The 21,833-nt window shown below is 36.7% G+C and overlaps 1 protein-coding gene across 1 annotated transcript in view; it reads left to right on the top strand.

Annotated features, from left to right (window-relative positions):
* CADM2 (cell adhesion molecule 2) overlaps positions 1–21,833 on the top strand; it is a 356,137-nt gene that overhangs the window by 173,091 nt on the left and 161,213 nt on the right. The window contains exons 4-6 of the mRNA XM_056135463.1: positions 2,884–3,036; positions 5,965–6,102; positions 19,108–19,278. Of these exons, the coding sequence (XP_055991438.1) occupies positions 2,884–3,036; positions 5,965–6,102; positions 19,108–19,278 (462 nt within the window). The remainder of the gene's footprint in view (positions 1–2,883; positions 3,037–5,964; positions 6,103–19,107; positions 19,279–21,833) is intronic.

Genomic DNA, 21,833 nt, shown 5'->3' with positions numbered 1-21,833 from the left:
TATTTATATGATCCCGGAGAGCTACCGAGAGTATCCTATGGCACGGGTAGAACCTGGCAAGCTCCCAATAGTGTATTTGATAGGCCAAAACGAGTAACTATATCAGGTCTCATTCACCTGACCCTGAAATAACCTCCAATTGTTGAGAAAAATGAGTAAGGAGAGGCTGCTAACATCTCAGGGCTAAGACGAATAGAGATATTACTGGCGCCCGCTCGACTAAATCAACAAACAACGGGATGACAGTAATGACAGTGATGAAAATGTCAATTCTAAAACTCACATTTATTTCTGAGGAATTGCTTCACTGCTCCTGCTGCCCAGTAGGCATTATTTCTTAGTGGGCAGCAACAGTCTCCAGTCTATTGAGGAATGATTATTTTTGAAGGTCACTTATAATTAGTGATGGTCCCACTTAATTCCTCTCATTGGTGGCAAGACTTTCCCAATGTTTCTGACAGGACTCCCATTTGATCCATGATAAATTGATTCTGTATAAGCCACCTTCTAGTTCTTGGTTGTAATTAGAACTCAGTCATGCATTACCCTTTTTCTTTCTATTGGTTGTGATTCAGAATATTATTCCTCAGTTCCTGTTGTCTACATCCAGTGATCCTTTTATTTTCTACCTTGCAATGTTCTTCTGTAATTTCCTCTTCTTGCAAGGGTTTACAGCCTTGTTAGTGGGTCTGGAATGATATTTTAACTTCTTAATGTTTTGTTTCCCATAACTAATCAAGAGGAATAAAAATCACAAAACACCTAGAACTATGAAATCAAGTGATCTGCTTAATAGAATAGGTAATTTGAAGCAACAGATGCATTCTATATTAAAAATAATTAACAGATAGAATAATAGAGAAATTACCTTACCAGAAAAAAATTTTAATCATGGACTGCATTTTAGGTGTTTTACAATTGAATGTTGGATCTGGTTAAAATGAATATTTACAAGTAATCTGAAGAAACATTTTGATAGACTCAACGTGGACTGGGGAGATAATATAGGTGTTAAGATTTTTGCTTTGCGTGGGACCAACATTGACTCCATCTCTAGCATCACTTCACCCCTAAGGTGCCATTAGATTTGCCAGCCCCCTCGAAATCCCCCAAATATATATTTGGTTTTATTGTTAACCTTAATCAATTCTTCAGACATATTTTACCTAACTGTAAAATATTTTACCCTCTGTGTTTATAAGTAAAGACTTTTTGTAAAGTTCTTTGAGTAAGAAAGCTGTTTTGATCACTATTGAGAGCTACCTAATTCAAAGTTTTGTACTAAGATGCAATCATTTAATTAAAATTGATATTTGGAGCAGAAAAGCGATTGGACTATGTGTTAAACCGTGCCATCATGCCTGCCCAGAGGGGAAAGGGTGTTGCTCCATTCGCCCTCTCCTCTCTGGAAAGAAAGATGGCGGCCGTCAGGGAGCCTCGTGGACAGCAGGTTTGAGCCGGGGGTGGGGGGCGGCAGGGGCCTCATGGGAAGGGGGGCGTTTCGGTCCGTCCTTCACGCCCTACCGAGGTCACCAGTTGCCCCCCACGAGCGGCTCTCCGGCACGGCCACGGCCCCAGAAGCACAAGGTCTTAACGCAGAAAACCAGCCGTTTGGAGCAGAAAAGTGAATGGACTATATGTTAAACCGCGCCATCATGCCGGCCCAGAGGGGAAAGGGTATTGCTCCATTCGCCCTCTCCTCTCTGGAAAGAAAGATGGCGGCTGCCAGGGAGCCTCATGGACAGCTGGTTTGAGCCGGGGGTCGGGGGCGGCAGGGGCCTCATGGGAAGGGGGGCATTTCGGTCCGTGCTTCACACCCTACCGAGGTCACCAGTTGCCCCCCACGAGCGGCTCTCCGGCACGGCCACGACTCCAGAGCACAGAAACCAATCTCTTAACTATCTAACTTTTAATAGAAATACTTCCAGGGTAAATAAGTAAAATAGCAGAAATCCAAAACCACGTGGCCTCTATTGCGGCTGCAAGACATCATTTAATTCTTAAGCCCAGCTGTAGAAAGCAAATCATTTCACAATGCTTTTTCAGCATGTCTGATTGGGGGGGGCGTTGTAAACTCTAAATAATAATGGTGCATCCTTTATCGAAACAATGAATCTAGTCAAAGTAGATAGAGTGTTAACTAGAACTCATCATTCTCACAGGAACTGGGAGGGGTGGGAGGTGGGGTTCTATTGGGGTTCGCGGTTAAAAATAAATATTGGTAAAGGGAAATGTGTTTGATATTTACATGACTGAGACCTAAACCTGAAAGCTCTGTAACTTTTCCCATAGTGATTCAATAAATAAATAAATTATAAAAAAAAATTAGAAAAAAATGAAAAAAAATTGATAGCATTAGTGAAAATATAATTTTACTTTGATTTAAAATATTTTAACACATTGAAATAATCCTTTAAACTATTTTCAGGGCATATAATTTGATTTATGCATTTAATTTAGGGTGGGAGTGTGGAGGAATCTCCCCAGCAGTGCCCAGGAGGCCAGGAAGCTTCTCCCAGGAATCTTAGCCAACTAGCCCACTGATTAAGTATGAGGACCAGGTGGACTCCAGTACTAGCAATTATTTGGCCACCCCAGCAGTACTTGAGGCTTACAGGTTCTGGGGTGCTGGAGGCAAAAGAATCCTCCAGGGCTGCAGCCAATATGCTGGGTAGACATGCTGTCCTGGGGATCAAAGTGAGATTGGTCACATGCAAGCATGAACTTAAGCTCCTCTGCTATCTCTGTGGGCCCTGAACATAGAATTCAGCTATATGGCTAAAGAAAATATTTTGTGTTTTTTTTCTATAAACGCATAGTTTAAAAGGACTGAATTTTCCAAGCGGTATTACTCTCCATTTTCAATATTTATTTTCTTTTCAGCTTTAAGAGACAATAGAATCGAGCTGGTGCGGGCTTCCTGGCATGAACTGAGTATCAGTGTCAGTGATGTATCGCTTTCGGATGAAGGACAGTACACCTGCTCTTTATTTACAATGCCTGTCAAAACTTCCAAGGCCTATCTCACTGTTCTGGGTAAGTGCAAGGTTCTGACACTCTGTAATCACAAGCATAGCAATGTGTTTGCTACAGCAATATGATGCAATTAGCAAATTGTGTGTGTGCGTGTGTGTGTGTGTGTGTGTGTGTGTATGGTTAGACTAATAGATGTACTCTAACTTCCGTCCTGCTAGAATATAGCGAAAGACACTTGAAAACAATCGCTTTCCCATTTTATCAATTGGAGAAGGAAAGTGTAAAAATTTATATGACTTTGCAAGAGCACACAGCCATTGTTTCTTTGACAGCAGGTTCATTGTTTCAAACAAACTATCTCTGTGTCTAATCATTATAGTGTACACATGGCCCTTTCATAAGCGATAGAATAATGAGCATAATAAATTCAATATGTCTTTCAGATGCCCTTCCATTTTGTATGTCACCTTATGAGAGTCCTCTGGGTTCTTAAGGCTTAAAATATAACCTTTGTCTAGTTCAGTGCATTTAAATGACCCTGATATTTCGGTGTATTGTTTTTTTTTTTTTTGTCTTTTGACTCTATAGTTTTCTAGATTCCTAAATGAAGTACTTAATGTCACTTGTGCATGCAGCTTGTAGCTTCTTTGTGCTTTTATTCTCTAAATATTGGACCATTTTGCCAAAGGTTAAAGTGACACAAAAAGCAATACATTCATAGAGATTCTGAGGAAATAAAGTTGCAGTTCAGAGCTCTCTGTGATTCCACAGACGTCAGTGGCCCAATCAGCTGAAATTGCTGCAGTTCATTGAAACACACCTGTGTACTGCACACGTTAGAGGAATTTAAAGATTGATTTTTTTCCCCTGAACTTGTCTTCCTTTTTTGATAGATAAAGGCATAACATTGCATTTGAAGGAACTAATGCATGCTCTTCTTTGGGGTAGGACTATTAAAGTTAATCCAGCTAGTGAATTGCTTTTGTGCATAGGATATGAAATGTTTCTTTGCAATTCCCACTGGGACTATTTTATATAAATCTTTGCCAGCTTGGTACTAGATATTCAATATGCCCAATAAAATGCAGTATTTTGGGATAACAGCTGCCTAAAGTCAATGTAATGTTCTTGAGACCTCAAGAATATACAACTGACTGATTTCACCTTCTTAAATGGTGGTGTGATAGAATTTTCAGAAGTAATATGAATAATAGTAGGCATAAAAGAAAACTAGTTAGTTAATGAGAGCATATTGATGTGTCACTTTTCTTTGTTTTGATGTTATTAATTCTTTACCGTTGTTTTTCAACATTTGATTTTTGCAAACTGAATTAGATTTTTTTTTGATTTTTTTTTACATTTGATTCTTGCAAACTGAATTTTTTTTTATTTTATTTTTACATTTGATTCTTGCAAACTGAATTAGATATTACATATTTTACAATAAAAAACCTTTAAATCTACCTTTGATTGTGGGGTGTTTTATACAAAGACTACTAAAACTCTACCATGACTTCAGACTATTGAGCTCCAAGAATGTGTAATGTACTATCATTGAAATCACATGTGTATGCTATTTATATGCTTATTTATTATATGATTTTGCCTAGAAAGGATTTTAAGTGGCTAGCACTAAAATATAACTTTATTTCAATCCTAACACCAAGGTGCATTTTCTACTAAAAAGTAATAAAACGTAAGCATACCTAAAATATTTTTTAAAAAGTTACTCCAAAATGGAGTTGGAGTGATAGAACAGCGGTAGGGCGTTTGCCTTGCACGCAGCCAACATGGCCGACCCGAGTTCAATTCCTCGCCACTCTCGGAGAGCCTGGCAAGCTACCGAGAGTATCTCGCCCGCACGGCAGAGCCTGGCAAGCTCCCCGTGACGTATTCGATATGCCAATCACAGTAACAACAAAGTCTCCAATGGAGACGTTACTGGGCCCGCTTGAGCAAATCAACGAACAACGGGAGGGCCTTTACTGTTTACTTTACTCCAAAATGTATTTTCTTGTACAAAGTTAAAAGAAGATTAAAGTATTTTGAAGGCTTTAAGAGAAATGAATCAGAAATAAAAGGTGCCATTTTAGTTAAAACTTTTTTTTAACATAAAGAAAAGGTAAAGGAGAGAAAATTTACTTTGAGAATTTTTTTCCTCAAATGGCAAATCTATCTTTTTAAATACCTGTAATTATAAATATTAAAATATAAATGAATGGCTGTTTTTACGGGGCTGGAGCGATAGCACAGCAGTAGGGCGTTTGCCTTGCACGCAGCCAACATGGCCGACTTGAGTTCAATTCCTCTGCCCCTCTCGGAGAGCCCGGCAAGCTACCAAGAGTATCTCGCCTGCACGGCAGAGCCTGGCAAGCCACCCGTAATGTATTCGATATGCCAAACACAGTAACAAGTCTCATGATGGAGACGTTACTGGGCCCGCTCTAGCAAATCGTGGCTGTTTTTAAAATTTTCAAAGAGGACTTTTGCAAGTAAATTTATTTAGATTTTATTGATCTTTTGGTTAGTCTTGTGGCCACCCCCTCGGTGCTTAGGGCTTACTCTTGTTTCTGCACTCAAGGATCACTCTTTGCAAGGCTTGAGGAATCATATGGGGTTCCGGGGATGGAACCCAGGATTGCCTCATGTAAAGCAAGCACCTTCCTATTGTACTATCATGCCAGCCTTGGTAAATTTATTTTAAACAAATTTTTTGAGCTAAATACATTATAAATGCTTTAGGGCATATGCATACATAGACAGGATGTATATATACACATGCACATATAGAGAAAGACTATATGTAGAAACTATATATATGTATATATTCATGTATATCTTAAATATTTTTTATGCTATGGTAGTTTTTTTTTCTTTTTTAAAAGTTATGGTCAGTTAACTCTGTTGTGTTCTGTTTGTGAAATAAATAATCATAAGAATAAACCAATACCAGAGAATGATATTTACTTCATTCATCTTGAATTTCAGGTGTTCCTGACAAGCCTCAAATTAGTGGATTTTCATCACCGGTGATGGAGGGAGATTTGATGCAGCTGACTTGTAAAACATCTGGTAGTAAACCTGCAGCAGATATAAGATGGTTCAAAAATGATAAAGAGATTAAAGGTAAAAAGTCCACAAATAAATATGTTGAAAATAGCTGTGCTTGATACAGAACACAAAATATTTCTTTTTAAACAAGTCACTTTCTGCCCTGAGCAATAAATAGTACAGGAGGTAGGGCACTTGTGTTGCATCAATCCACCAAGGCTTGAACCTTGGTACCCTATATGGTGCCTTGAACACAGCCATGATCCCTGCGCACAGAACCAGGAATAAGCCCTTTAAACCACCAGGTGTAACCTCAAAACAAAAACAAACTGATCACTTTCTAATTGTGTGTCTTTTGCACTTTTTAATTGTGTGTCTTCTGAATGAGAGTATCCATTTCTTAAAGGAACGGCTTGTGTAAGATTTATCGTTATCAATTCTACACAATATAGTTTCCCTTTATTTAAAATAGATATAACAATAATGTATCCCTCGTTTATTATCATCTGAAGCAGTTGGAGTTGAACTCCAACTATGCCACAATAAGGGTAAATAAAATATGGCTGAGGGAAGATTGCTTAAGAGTAACTAGATAAACCCAGGTCTTCCTAACCCACAAATAACTGGTAGGAAGCAACCCACATCAATTAATCCAAATCTAGGAACCACTCTTTGAACCTCCAGAAACATAACCAGAAGGAGGGAGGGTATAAGCAATGTTTTCTGCACCCATCTTGAGTTCCAGAAGGAAGAGAATAACTAAGGACTGCTTTCCTTTCAACAACTTGCACAAACCCTATTAGCTTTGTGAGATCACACTGGGTACCATAGGAAATAGGAAAGGACATCCAGGCACGAGAAACCTTGAACAAGTTGCCTCTCAAAACCTCTTGATGTTGGTACACAGCTTCCTCTGAAAACTCATGATCTTAAGGTTCAGGTCAACCGTAGGTCTAGAATGGACGTGTGCTGCAAAGTTGTGCTTGAGATCTCCTGTGAATCACCCAGACCTGCCCAAAATTTAAAATATGATTTTAATGGCACTGGTAATTTTGAAAATTTCATTACATTCGTGACCGGTTTAAAATAGTTACCTTGAGAAGCCTTATTTAAACACCCTTAACTTTGGACCACAGAATATTTCCTAGCTCTGCTTTTTGTATAGTTGTATAGTTGTTGCTAGGTGTTGGTAAACACTAATATTCTGCTATAAAGTCAGAGCCTGAGTATTTTTCAAGTCACTGAACCCTAAACACCTAGGTTTTCTAGACCTTGGTATTATAGCAATTATGCAACCATATGACCACAAATTCTCAATGACTGTCCAATCCACACCAATTGGGTCAATGATCTCTTACTGGAATTAGTGAGTGTGACTCTCAAATTAGTACCTAGGCCTGCCGAAACCCTTACACTTAGCTGTTACATGCACCAGGCACAATAAATAGATGGAGGATTCTGCCTGTATTTATGGATAAAGATAAACTCCTATAAATAAGTATATAACAACTCTCTAAATGTCATCTGACTTCAAAGCATGATCTCAAAAATGCCCTATAAAACAAGAAACTCTATAGAAGACAACATCAACAAAAACAGAACTAGTTCAATTACAAATCATTACAGAAATGCTCAACAACAAAATGACAGAAACCAAGGATAGAATGAACTCAAAGTTATGGTAGAGGATATTATAAATAAAAATAGAACTGGGAAAAACACAACTTTAAAAACTGAAGAGATGGAGAGATTAATGCAGGGTATTAGGTGCATACCCTGCATGAAACCAACCCTAATTCAAGCATTGAAAATGGGTGTGGAGGTCCAGAGCAACAATGGGATGTCCTGGAAAATTCGTTCTACCACAGAACCTAAAGCAAACTTTTCAGTTGACAAAGAATCCCTGTGAAAGTTGACAGGCCCACTGAGCTCCACTCAGATCCCCTCTAAAATAAAAATTAATTGATAAAGAAATAAATCTCTAAGACATCAATAAAGGAAACAGTCCTAGAACATGGATCTCACAAAGGAGAGAGAAAGAGATGGTGAAGAATACTTAGTTCAAGAAATAAAATAATAGACAGGAAATCCCCCAAGCTGAGGAAGGAGACAGATACTCAGAATCAAGAAGCTCAGAATTTCAGACACAGGATTCTAATAGAAAAAACAAAACAGCACCAAGAAACAATATAATTTGAATGGAAAAAGTGAAAGATACAGATGGAATCCTTAAAGCAGCAGGAGAAAAGCAAAGACTCAATATAAGGAAATCTTTATAAGATTTAAAGTAGATTTGCCAAATAAAATTATAAGGTCAGAAGAGAATGGTGTAATATATCCAAAGTGAAAAGACCTTCTATCGGGAATTTTATCCAGTAGGTTATCACTCACAGTAAAAGGAGTGATACAAAACTTTTCAGATAAAAACAACTAAAGAAATTACTGGACGCTGAACCAGTTCTGTGAGAAATACTAAGTGGTTTCCTATAAAAGAAATCCCACTGGTATGTAACAAGATAATAAACATAAAACAGTAAAATATAGAAAAGAACAAGTGTACGAATGTGTCTGTTAGAGTGAACTTGATACTCTTTAAGTACAATAGAGGATATAAACTTAGAACTTTGGGTGCAAACATCATGGTAACATTAATACAAAAATTCTGGAAGAAACAATCAGGATGAGGCAAATAACACTCATCATTATAAAAAAGGCATGAGGATAAAGTAAGAGAACGTCACATAACAAAGAGAAGCTTGACTATCACCAGAATCCTCAGGGAAAAAATGCAATATATAGATTTATAGCAAATTTAGTCCAGCAGATTGAACTCACTAATCAAATGACATAGTGGCCCTGTAGGTTAAGAAACAAAAACTAACCTTCTTTGCTAATAGGGTGTGCATTTAAGTGATAAACACAGGCTCAAAAGGTAGGGGGAAAATCATACAAACAAATGAAGGCCTAAGTAAAGCGGGTACAGACATTCTTATATCAGATAGAATTAATTTTAAATGAAAAATGATAAAAGACATATTGGTATATACGTGCATATAATAACTATTGAATTAAATTAGTTGTTTAAGTTAAAAAAGAATAAATTTGGTTTATCAATCTAATCTTACTTTTTTGGGGGGAAGCACACCCCATGGTACCTCAAGGCTTACTCTTGGCTCTGCATTCAGTGATCACTCCTAGCAGCTTTGGCGCACCATGAGAAGTTCCAAGAATCAAATTTGTATTTGTTGCTTGCAAGGCAAGAACCTTATGCCCTGTCTTATTGCTTCAGACCCTCTAATCTCACATTTAAGAAACTAGGAAAAGAACAATGAAAAGCCTCAGTCAGTCAGAGAAAACAACAACAACAAAATAACATAATAACAACAATAACAAAATAACATTTTGAGCGGATATAAATTAAATAGAAATGAAAACTATGAAATATTCGTGGAAAACACTACTTCTGTGAAAAAATAAGAGACTCATGAGATAAAAAGTCTCAAGAAATTAAGAAAAGGGAGAAGCAGTCTGTGATAGTACAAGAATGAAAGTGCATATAAACCTTACCTGGGTTTAATTACCTACATCATGTGGTTCCTGAACATTTCCAGGTGCGGTCTTATATTCCTCTAAACATCTCCTCTCCTTTCCCTATTCTACCTCCTCAATTCCCAGTTCAATTCATATATGTTTGCATTGGGGAATTTCTAATCCCTTTCTTTGTTTCTTTGTACTCTGCATATAAGCACAATTACCTGGTATTTACCCTTTACTTTCTAACTCAAGTCATTTAACATGACAGCATCCAAATTCCATTAAGCTGCAAATTTTCATCTTTTCTCATACATAGTTAATATTCAGTTGTGGTGTGTGTGTGATCCCATCCAGTAGGGTATCTTTATATTAGATCTGATTTCTTACTGAGTGAAGTGGTTTTAAATTTGTTACAGTTCTTTTCTTATTTCTGTTTTTATTTTCTTTGTCAATGGAGTCATACTGAATAACATCTAAAGTAAAAATCTTGGAGAATCTTGCCTATGTTTTTCTCCATATAGTTTATAAAGGCAGGCTTAATATCCATTTTGAATTTACTGCAATGCATAGAATGAGATAGGTGTTTAAATTCATTTGTGTGCGTGTGATTATTTCCTCAGTGTCATTTGTAAAAGAAGATCCTTTTGCTTAGGAAGTGAATTATTTTTTAATCCAAAACTTTATTTTTAAAAGCACAGTGAATTACAAAATTACTCATATAGTTGGGTTTTTGTCATACAATATCCCATCTCCAATCCTGCCACCAGTGTCTTCTCCTCTCCTTAGTGTTCCCAGACTCCCTCTCCCCCCCGCCCCACTCCAGCCCCAGCCACTGTGAATTCTTACACAATAAAGGTTTCTTCTTTCTTCAAAGCTTGGTTACATTCAAATGTTATTTTTGAGTACTTACCTTCACTTGGGCTGGAGCAATAGCACAGCGGTAGGGCATTTGCCTTGCTGATCCAGGTTTGATTCCTTTGCCCCTCTCGGAGATCCCAGCAAGCTACCGAAAGAATCTCACCCACAAGGCAAAGCCTGGCAAGCTACTCGTGAAGTATTCGATATGTCAAGCACAGTAACAAGTGTCACAATAGAGACATTACTGGGCCCGCTTGAACAAATCAATGACAGGAGGACAGTGACAGTGACAGTGACCTTCACTTGATTATTTTTATTTAAAAACCTCTAAAGAAAGGGTATATATGATGCATTCATATATTCATGTGATTGAAACATGCAATTGAAGTAACTGTGACATTTTTCTGAAATATTCAAAAGACAGATAACCTGAAAGTTGGAGACTAGATAAATAATAAAAATTCTGTTATTTGCAGATTTATCCAGAGGTTTAATTCTCTAGGGAAAATGAGCTTTGTTATATACCCTTTATATTTAAATGAAAAAAAATTGCAATGTTCAATTTCCAATTGTTGTTTTTATTTTTGGACATATCTGGCAGTGCTCAGAGCTAACTCCTGGCTCTGTGCTCGGGGATTACTGCTATTGAAATTCTGGGATCATGGGGTTCCAGGAATCAAACCCATGTAGGGCATTTTCAAGGCGAGTGTCCTGTCCATTATTTTATTGCTCCAGTTCTCATCTGTTTCTTTTTCTACCATGAGAGTGTCTTAGACATGCCTATAGTACTTCTAGAAAACTACTTTCATCACCAAGATGCCATTTTACAGCTTTTAATCTTCTGTCTAGCAAGGATAAATTAATATTTCTCCTGTCATGTATGAAAAAGGTATTCATTGTCTCCCTTAAGTTCCCCAAGGATTTATATAAACTTGTCATCCCCATGTATAAATTTAGTAATCTGTGCTTTGAGTATTTGCTATAAAAAGCATGTTTTTGTGGTAGATTTTACATTCGTTTATATAGAACATTATGATAAACTTCAGACATTGTAGGATTCTGTGATAATCCTCTCTTATTTTATAAGGAACTGATATATGTATATGTATATTTGTATTTGTTTATATATGTATGTATATATATGTTTGCATATTATCTACAAATATATATATCATTACCTTGATCATGCTAACTTATATGGCAAAAGTAATCTAAGAGTATAATTATAGGTCTCTTTTGTGTTCATCAAAGAGAATATCAAGGGCAGGCCTGATACATTGAGGTGAAGTAGTTATAATAGGATGAAGATTTAAAGAGATATTCTCTTCCTACCTAGAAGAAATCAATTAGTTCTCAAGTAATCATTCATAAAGGTCATGTGGCAAACAGCAATGAATGATCTTTATGAGCTCAATCATATTTTTATTTTTAAATCATTTATTATTATTTTTTGAAAAAAATGAATCACCATGAGGTACAGTTACAGACTTACAAACTTTCATGCTTACATTTCGGTCATACAATGATAGAGTACCCATCCTTCCACCAGTGCCCATTCTTTACCACCAATTATCCCAGTATCACTCCCAGTACCCCCATACAATCCCCCCAGACCCCACCCCGCCTCTGTGGCAGGGCATTCCCTTTTTGAGCTCAATCATATTTCTTTGATGAGTGTTTGTGATAGTTGCCAAGAACCTCAGATATATCACCTCAAGAAAATGAATTTTCCAGGAATTAGTGAATTTAAAAAAGACACTAAATTCAGATGGGAAGAATTGCTCTATGACAGTGAGTGAAGAACTAGTCTAGACCCTTTCTAGACTCATTTCTATAGAAATTCTGGAATAATAAAAGCATGTTGCCTTAAGCCACCAAGCATGTGGTGATTTTTCATTCATTAGTAAAAGGAAACTACAATCTTGGAAAACAGTATAACTTCTCATGATCATACATATGGCAAAAATTGTACATGAATATTTTGATTCTGAAATTTAGCATTTCTATTTGGGAGAAAAACTGAAGGCTCGAGCAGTAGTAAGGGGGCATTTCAATACCCATGCTAACGAAATAATGGATGCAAGGGAAATCTTGTATGAATTTTTATTCTGAAAGAGATGGCTTTATAAAAGGACAGAAATGTTAGGTGAATGATTCTGAGAGATGGTGACAAGTATAAAAGCAAAACAATATGGGTTTTGATTTGGTAAATGAAACTATGACAAGGAAAAAGATTAGGAGATTGTATAAAATTGTGAGTCCTTTTATTCTTTAAAACAATGGTATTATGGCAAGGGAGATAGTTCAAAGTGTTGGCACACAACCATTGCTGGCAGAGGACTGGACTAGGACCAATAGCACCACATGGTTTCCTGAGCACAACTGAATCTAACCACGGTGCCCCCAACATTGCCAGGCCCAAGCACCTTTACATCACTGACCTAAACACTGAATCCTCACACTGTAGGCCTACCACGTGGCACCCTTGAGTCTTTTGAGCACTGCTTGGTACCCCATATATATATATATATATATACACACACACATATAGCATTGTAGCACTGTCCTCCTGTTGTTCATCAATTTGCTCTAGCAGGCACCAGTAACATCTCACAACAAATTGTGAGACTTGTTACTGTTTTTGGCACATTGAACACTTCACGGGTAGCTTGTCACACTTTGCCGTGCATGCGAAATACTCTTGGTAGTTTGCTGTGCTCTCCGAGAGGGGCGGAGGAATAGAACTCAGTTCGGCCACGTGCAAGGCAAATGCCCTAACCACTGTGCTATCGCTCCAGTCTATGGCCATACCACCCTGAACGTGCCTGATCTCTTCTGATAAATAAATAAATATATATATATATATATATATATATATATATATATTACAAAATCATTCTTAAGGAGACATAGCTAGGAATGTTTACCCATAAAATGTCTATCACCTTATAATAAAGAGTTTCTTAATTTTAATTTTTAGTCATGCATTCAATAATTTTTTTATAAAATTTCTCAAATTCCCTCCTTCCTAAAATAATGATATGTAATAGCCTGCACACCCACCAATGCCTGACTTTGTGATAAATTATTGAAGCTTACCCCTGCACATAATTACATTGTGTGTATTCTGTTAAGTTTATGCATCACTTGCTTCACATTTGACCATCCAGCTTAAGCTGGCTTTATCTTTAGTTGCCTGTATGAACAGGATTTCTGATATGTATTTTGATATCATAACATAGCAACTCATTTTCAATTTAGATGTAGTGTGATTTTGTTGGAAACTACTTACAAAAAGATATTTAAGCACTTGGAAACAAGTCTAAATTTTGAATGCTGTGTATCTCAAATAAAATAAATAAATAAATAAAAGTGGCCTTTAGTCTACTTTAATTAGAATTACCTGAGGTGCTAAAGTAAAGTAAAGTAAGTAAAGGCCCTCCCGTTGATCATCGATTTGCTCGAGCGGGCCCAGTAACGTCTCCATTGGAGACTTTGTTGTTACTGTGTCTGGCATATCGAATACTCTCGGTAGCTTGCTGGGCTCTCTGAGAGGGGCGGAGGAATCGAACTCGGGTTGGCCATGTTGGCTGCATGCAAGGCAGACGCCCTACCCGCTGTGCTATCGCTCCAGCCCGAGGTGCTAACTTGAAAAATTCAGTTTGTTGGTCTCAATGCAGACTTAAAATGTGAACTAGGTATTTCAGGTCTAGAAAACATTTAGTCAGTAAAAATGTATTTCTTCAGCAACTTGGTAATAGCTCACTATGGTTTGCTATTACTATAATTAAAGACCAATAAGGAAGGTATTAATTGATATCAGGAAAGAAAGGGAGAGAACCCAACTTATTAAATTCAAAAATTGAATCCTAACACTCTAGGTATTTTCAAATTCTATTCTTATAAGTCTATAAAATTGAATCAAAATATACCTTAATGTTTCAATATTTCTGAAAACTGCTTTAACAATTCTTTTTATAAGCTAACATCTTAACAATGGTCTGTGATAGTTTTGTTTGTTTCATATTTCTTTTATGAACTCTGTGGAATCTACTTTGAAAAGCTGCAGATTGTATTCTTTAAATATTCTATTAGGTGTACACAGCTAGTTTTATTTTCTGCTTCATTTAATATCAGCTCTAGAAAACTTTAATTTGCAATGACTGAAATATTAACACGTAATATAGTGATTATAAATCCTCTGAAGCTAAACATAAAATTAAAAAGGCATATTTGTGCCTTCTAAGTTAAAATTTCTATATTTTATCTGGATAAAGATTAATTCAAGGTTTTTATTTATTTAGTTATTTACTTATTTATGTCACACCTGGCAGTGCTCAGATGCTGCTCCTCGCTTGGTATTCAGGGAACATTATCGTTCCGAAGATAGACCCTGAGATTCCTTCATGCAAAGCATGCACTCCATCCCTTGAAGTCATTTCTCAGCACCTCAAAAATATTAGTGTTTAAAAGTATTTATAAATGAGGACTTGTGTGGTTTTCTTCATACTCTTACTCTTTGAATAGCACTGACCATTTAAATCTGATTCATACTGAATACATATCAAAACAAAAAATAAGATAATATTAATGATATAAATTTATAAGTGAAATGTGTTTGTGATGGAGGAATACACAAATAAGCATATATTTGAATTTTCTAAATGTTGTCAGATGTATTACATCAAATCTCTGCAGACTGCATGTGAAATACGTTAAGTACATTTTAGAAAGAGATAAAGTGACTGTTCTTTGTAAGTTTGAGTATTTGATAAAGTGGATGCCAAAACTCATTGAGTAAATTATCTTTGTCATATTTAAAATAAATTATCTTCCTTGTATTTAAAATTTTCTTCCTATATTTTCATTCTTATACTTAAAATTAGTATTACATACTAATACTTCATATTTAAAGTGTACATACTAATAAAACCATCACTACACTCGAGATGTTGAAGATATTCATTAATTAAAAAGCTTGTGGGTGTTTCTTTTTATTAACTTCACTTTGACCTCCTCTACCTCCATCAAACTTCATCCCCAGGAAATTCCATGCTATGTCTTTAAACATTCATTTGCATATACTAGGATATTATATTAATCAAATTCCATAGCATATTGTTATTTTATTCAGATTGATTCTACTCAACATTAATATTTTGAGATTCATCATGTGATTGCATATGTAAAGACTTTTTCATTGTTATTGAATAATTATCTATTATAAGGGCTGGAGTGATAGCGCAGCACGCGACCTACATGGTCGACCCTGGTTCGATTCCTCCGCCCCTCTCAGAGAGCCCTAGCAAGGTACTGAGAGTATCTCACCCACACAGCAAAGCCTGGCAAACTCCCCGTGATGTATTCAATATGCCAAAAACAGTAACAATAAGTCTCACAATTTGTTGTGAGACATAGACATTACTGTTGGCCACTCGAGCAAATCGATGAACAATGGAAGGACAGTACCATAGTGCTATCTATTATGTGGATTTATACTGCTCATTATTTTCTAGAGATATACTTTGGGTTGTTTTCAGTTTTTTCCCATTGCAGTCAAGCTTCCATGAATCTTTATGTGTAGCTTTTTTTTTAATCTATAAATATATTTGTTTTCTTGGGTAACTGCCTAGGAGCAAAATCTCTGAATCATATGCTAGACAGCTTTTTAAAAATTGTTTTGGGATGCTGCCTTTTTACATTTAAAAAAGTGAGGTATCATGATATATGATATTATTAATATGTCTTAGGATACTCTGTTATTGTACCATATCCATAACCAGAATGCCGGTATCTCTTCACCTCTGTTGCTAGGCACCTTATCTGCCAACCTATCTACAACCTCCCTGCTGGAGCCTTTAAGAAATAACTATACACTCTATTCTATCCAAAATGATCACTATTTCTTTTTAATCATATCAAGTCATCTTATATAATATAATATTTTGTTTTCTGTAACAAGTGGACAGATATATACATTTATATATATATATTACTACAGAAATATTGAATCATTAAAATGCCATGTGTATGGTTGATGGTATGGTATGGGTGCATCATGAATTTCTTGAATACTGTTTGCTAGAAACTAATACCTGATCCATCATAAAAACACTTTTAACAAATATTAATGGAAAATGTTCTTAAAGTTCAAGTTCTAGACATCAGTATACAGGGTGTACAAGACCTGAACTTTGAAAAATGTAATATAAAGGAATAAATATATTTAAAAATTATAAAGCTAGAATAGAATAGAAGCAGTGAACAGAAGAAGAAAGGAGGAAAGAGACAGAGAGTATGTAAGAGAGAAAATTTGTGTGTATGTGTATCTGAGAGAGAGAGAGAGAGAGATAGAGAGAGAGAACAATTGGTTACATAGTATCAATGTATCCACTAGGTCTTGCTCTGTCAAAATATGGCTTATATCCCACAGCAGAATTTTAGGCTCCACCTCTCAACATAGTGAATGAGAATCTGCATTTTTGCAAGACCCCAAAGTAATTTTTATGCACATTTCATTTTAAGGAAAACTGCTCTACCTCACAATATTGTGTATTGATATGCCAAAGAGAAAAAGAAAGAAAGGAAAAGAATAAAACAAAGAGAAAAAGAAAACTTATTTAAAGCATAAAATGATTATGAAAATGATATCACCAAACTAGGCAACATAAAGAAAACCTTTTCTAATTCCACAGTCATATAACACAACAGCTATTTTATAAAGATATCAATTAGGAAAAGATACAGTTTTACTTTTCTCCTGGTATCTGAGGACAGGGAGAGGAGTGAAATACAGGGAAAGAAAATGATTGGCTCTAGTCAGTGCTATTTCCTTTCATCTTATGCTAACTAATCTAATAAGACTATTGAGCTGTCACACAAGCTAATATTAAAAGCAACAAATTATACCTTTGTTTATTTCATTTCATTGGAGATCATTAAAATTTTATGTTATATACTATCTCTATCAGATTTTATGTGTCTAATTAATATTGCATTAAATTATACTTTTAGGAAGAAAATAGCTAAAAGAAGCAGATGTGTGAGTTCTTAAAATGCAGCTGTTATTAGAAGTAAACAATTAGAAGCAATGATTTTGAGTAATTTCTCATGTAGTCTATATCATAATTATACAAGGAGTTAATCAAGGAACCCAGGCTATATAGCACAGCAGGTAGGGCACTTGCTTTGCACGCAGCCAGCCCGGATTCAATTCCAGGCACCTTGTACAGTTCCTCGAGGCTTCCAGGAGTGATCGTTGAATGCACAGATAGGAGTAAATCCTGAATATCACAGTTTGTGCCCGAATTCCCCCCCCAAAAAAGAAGTTTATCAAGATAACTTTTTATGTTACAACTACAGAGTTATGAACAAGAAGGCATGGACATAGATTAATAGTGTATAAAAAGTATAAAACAAGATATTTTGAATAAATTTATGATATATCAAAAGTAGAAAAAAATCACAACTTATTTGCTGTATCAGAGAACTAAAATTGTGTTCATAACCTTCTGACATGTTAAAGAGATCACTCATTTTGTCTTATGTTTTATAAAAACAATGCTAAAAATATTTTCAAATACAAAAATCTCAGAAAGAAGCAAAAATGTCACTAAATTCCTTTCCTACAAAGAAAGATGATCTCCATTTTCACCAATTTAAGATAAAACTGAATTCATGAATAATAAATAAAAATAACAGTATAATAAATATAACAGTATAATAAAATATAAAAAAATAAAACAGTATAATAAAAATAACAGAATAATAAAAAAATGACACTAAGTAAGTTCACATACTGAGGCAAAAATTCCCATTTAATCAGAATTCCCATTTAATCAGAAATGATTAAAGTAAGTTCAAATAAGTAAGTTTGAAGAATATTTATTATAAATTTTATTGTGTAACGTCTCCATTGGAGATTTTGTTGTTACTGTGTTTGGCATATCGAATATGTCATGGGGAGCTTGCCAGGCTCTGCCGTGCGGGCGAGATACTCTCGGTAGCTTGCTGGGCTCTCTGAGAGGGGCGGAGGAATCGAACTAGGGTTGGCCATGTTGGCTGCGTGCAAGGCAAACGCCCTACTACTGTGTGTATTTATAGAATTCATATGCACAATACATTTTTTCTTTTGGGGAGTCACACCCGGTGATGCTCAGGGGTTATTCCTGGTTCTGCCCTCAGGAATTACTCCTGGCGGTGCTATGGGATCATATGGGATGCCGGGGATCGAACCCAGGTTGGCCACGTGCAAGGCAAATGCCCTACCCACTGTGCTATCGCTCCGGCTCCCAATAATTTTTTTCTTAACCAAAGACGACAAGTTTCTCATTTAGTTATTCTTAGCAAACTGTGTACATCTTAAAATTTCAAGGTATTTACTGTAGCTCTTATCTATTATATTCTTTTAGGTACAACACAATAGTTGTCTATTTGCTCTTCCCAAATGGACTTGTTACTCAAAGAATTAAGGTTATCTTTAGTAAACTTATAGTTCTTTTATTTGACATTTCTTAAATAAAAATATTTAATTTTTTATTTCTCAAAGTTGAGAAGAGAAAATGTGAAATTAGCACATACCAACTTTCTAAGAATATGTAAATATAGGGTGACTTCCATATATGTCTGGATAAAAATCTGCTGCTGTTTGAATGTCACGCAATTGAAAAAATTCTGTTTACTTTTCAGATGTGAAATATCTAAAAGAAGAGGATGCCAATCGTAAGACATTCACTGTTAGTAGCACTCTGGATTTTCGAGTGGACCGGAGTGATGATGGTGTGGCAGTGATATGCAGAGTAGACCACGAATCCCTCAATGCCACCCCACAAGTGGCAATGCAGGTGCTAGAAATACACTGTACGTAAATGCTGTTCCTTCTTCTTTTAGCATAAGAGAAAATCTCTTCATTTACATTTAAAATCATTTCCAATTTACCTGAAGCTTCCGCAAATGTGCAATAAAATCTACTGCAAATTGAAACAGAACTACTCTTATTTGAATGAACCGTTTTCAAAGGAACGTGATCTTTGCCTGAATATCTTTCTAGACAGGAAGATAACTTAAAATATCATATCATAGGATGATATCATAAGAAATGTTATCATAATGATATCATCATGCCCAGCTAATTATTCCAAAATTGTGTTTTTTATCTTTGTATATTGTATACATTCATGGGTCTGAATGACTTGAGGTTTTAGTAGAATCAATGAGAGCTAGATATGTGAGAAATGTTTTGATAAACAATATAGTATGTTCTGTGTTTTTAGTATTTTAGTTTTAGGGCCATACCTGGTAGTGCTTAGGGCTTCCTTTTGGCTCTGTGGTCCTGGTAAGGCCCAGAGGACTATATGTAGTGCCGGGATTTGAAGTCAGGTCAGCTTTGTGCAAGGGAATCACCTTACTGGCCCTCTCTCCCTCCCCCCATACGTGTTTTTTAAGGTATACTTAAAAAATCTCTATGAAGCATACAAATTGTGGATTAGTGCAGGAATGTACATATAATATATATATATATATAATAAATATATAGCACTGTAGCACTGTCCTCCTGTTGTTCATCGATTTGCTCGAGTGGGCCCAGTAACATTGTGAGACTTATTACTGTGTTCAGCATAGCAAATACATAACGGGTAGCTCTCGGTAGCTTGTCGGGCTCTCCAAGAGCGGTGAAGGAATCAAACTCGGGTTGACCGCCCGGCCTCATGCAAGGAAAACACCCTACTCACTGTGCTATCGCTCTAGCCCATATATGGCTCTATTTTGGGAAAATCTCTTGTTAGTGTTACATTCTAATACTGCCCCTTATTTCCAGACATATGGGAACTTATGAAGACAGTAAGAATTAGCCTCTCTCCCACAGCAAGCTGAAAGTATGGTCTGTAAATAAAAGGTCTCTTTTCCAGCTTATTTTCTAGCTTTTTCCATGTAAAACAGACACTTAAAAAGGTCTTTAATGATCATATGTAGTAATAAACTCTGTGGAAGTGTCCATTTTAGTCCTAGATCTATCATGACAGTGGTCAGGAAAATCCCCAGCTAACTAATGGTTAGCTTGGCTTGTCATTCAGTGTGAAAACTCAAGGATCCTTAGATTCTATGAGGTGCAAGAAATCAAACAGAGGTGGGAAGCTTCAAAGAAACTTAAATCTTGTACCACCTACCAGTCCTCAGCATCATTATTTATAGGTGGTAATAGCAGTATTCTTCTTCTGGGAGCTGGGTTTTATAGTCTCTGAGTCTTGGCCTCTGATGGGATTACACGGTGCCAGGGGGCCAGTTGGTGGGTGTGACCCCCACCTACTGGAATTTGGAGGATCTGGGTGGAGGCTGCTCGGCCCAAATCTGAGTAGGCTTGGAGATCTCGGCCCCGGAACCCGCGTGGCTTTGTCCCTCTGCCAGTACCTTCATGTGTGCAGAGCAGAGTGGTCTCAGCATGGTGGTGCCCTCTGCCGCCAGGGCCCCTTGGAGGGGAGCGGGTTGAGCTTTCCTCCCCGCCCCGACCAGGGCTCTGGCAGCCAAAGACCTCTAGACCAGCCACCACCATGCTGAGACCACTCTCGGCACACATGAAGGTACTGGAAGAGGGACAAAGTCACGCGGGTTCCGGGGCTGAGATCTCCAAGCCTACTCAGATTTGGGCCGAGCAGCCTCCACCCAGATCCTCCAAATTCCAGTAGGCGGGGGTCACACCCACCAACTGGCCCCCTGGCGCCGTGTAATCCCATCAGTGGCCAAGACTCAGAGACTATAAAACCCAGCTCCTGGAACCAACATCTTATTATGACATTTTATTATCTCATTCCTACTTTGGACAAACTGGCAGGCTACCGAATGTAGCCTGCCCACACAGCAGAGTCTGGCAAACTCCCTGTGGCGTACCCAATATGCCAAATACCAGTAACAATGATGGGTCTCATTCTCCTAAAGAGCCTTGAATATAATCTCAGGACTAGGATGAAGGAGACGTTACTGGGGCCTGCTCGAGGCAATCGACGATTAACAGGATGATTTGTGATTTGTGATTTGTGAATAGCAGTATTAACTAAATGACTCCATTATATGGAAGACAGTGATTTATATAATACTCAGGTGAGTATCTAATCTCATTAGGTTTCTAGGTTATCATTCAAATAACCTGGCAAGAAATTGTTCTCTGTATTCACAATTAATAAAGACAATTAAAATTATAGATATTGAACATGTTCAAAAATGAGCAAATGGTGGATTATTATCTATCATATAATTGGTAGTATTTTTCTAAGTTTATGTAACATTGTAGACAGTCTTTAAATATTTGTAAAAAAATAATTGAAGGGTACAAGAAATACAGGGTACAGGGGTTAATGTACTGCATTGGATACAACTGTCTCTGGTTCAACCGCAGGTCTCCTTATGGAACCTGGAGAGGC

This window comes from Sorex fumeus, unplaced genomic scaffold, assembly GCF_029834395.1.
Source record: "Sorex fumeus unplaced genomic scaffold, SorFum_2.1 ptg000115l, whole genome shotgun sequence".
Taxonomy (NCBI): Eukaryota; Metazoa; Chordata; class Mammalia; order Eulipotyphla; family Soricidae; genus Sorex; species Sorex fumeus.
This window is presented reverse-complemented; position numbering and strand designations above follow the sequence as displayed.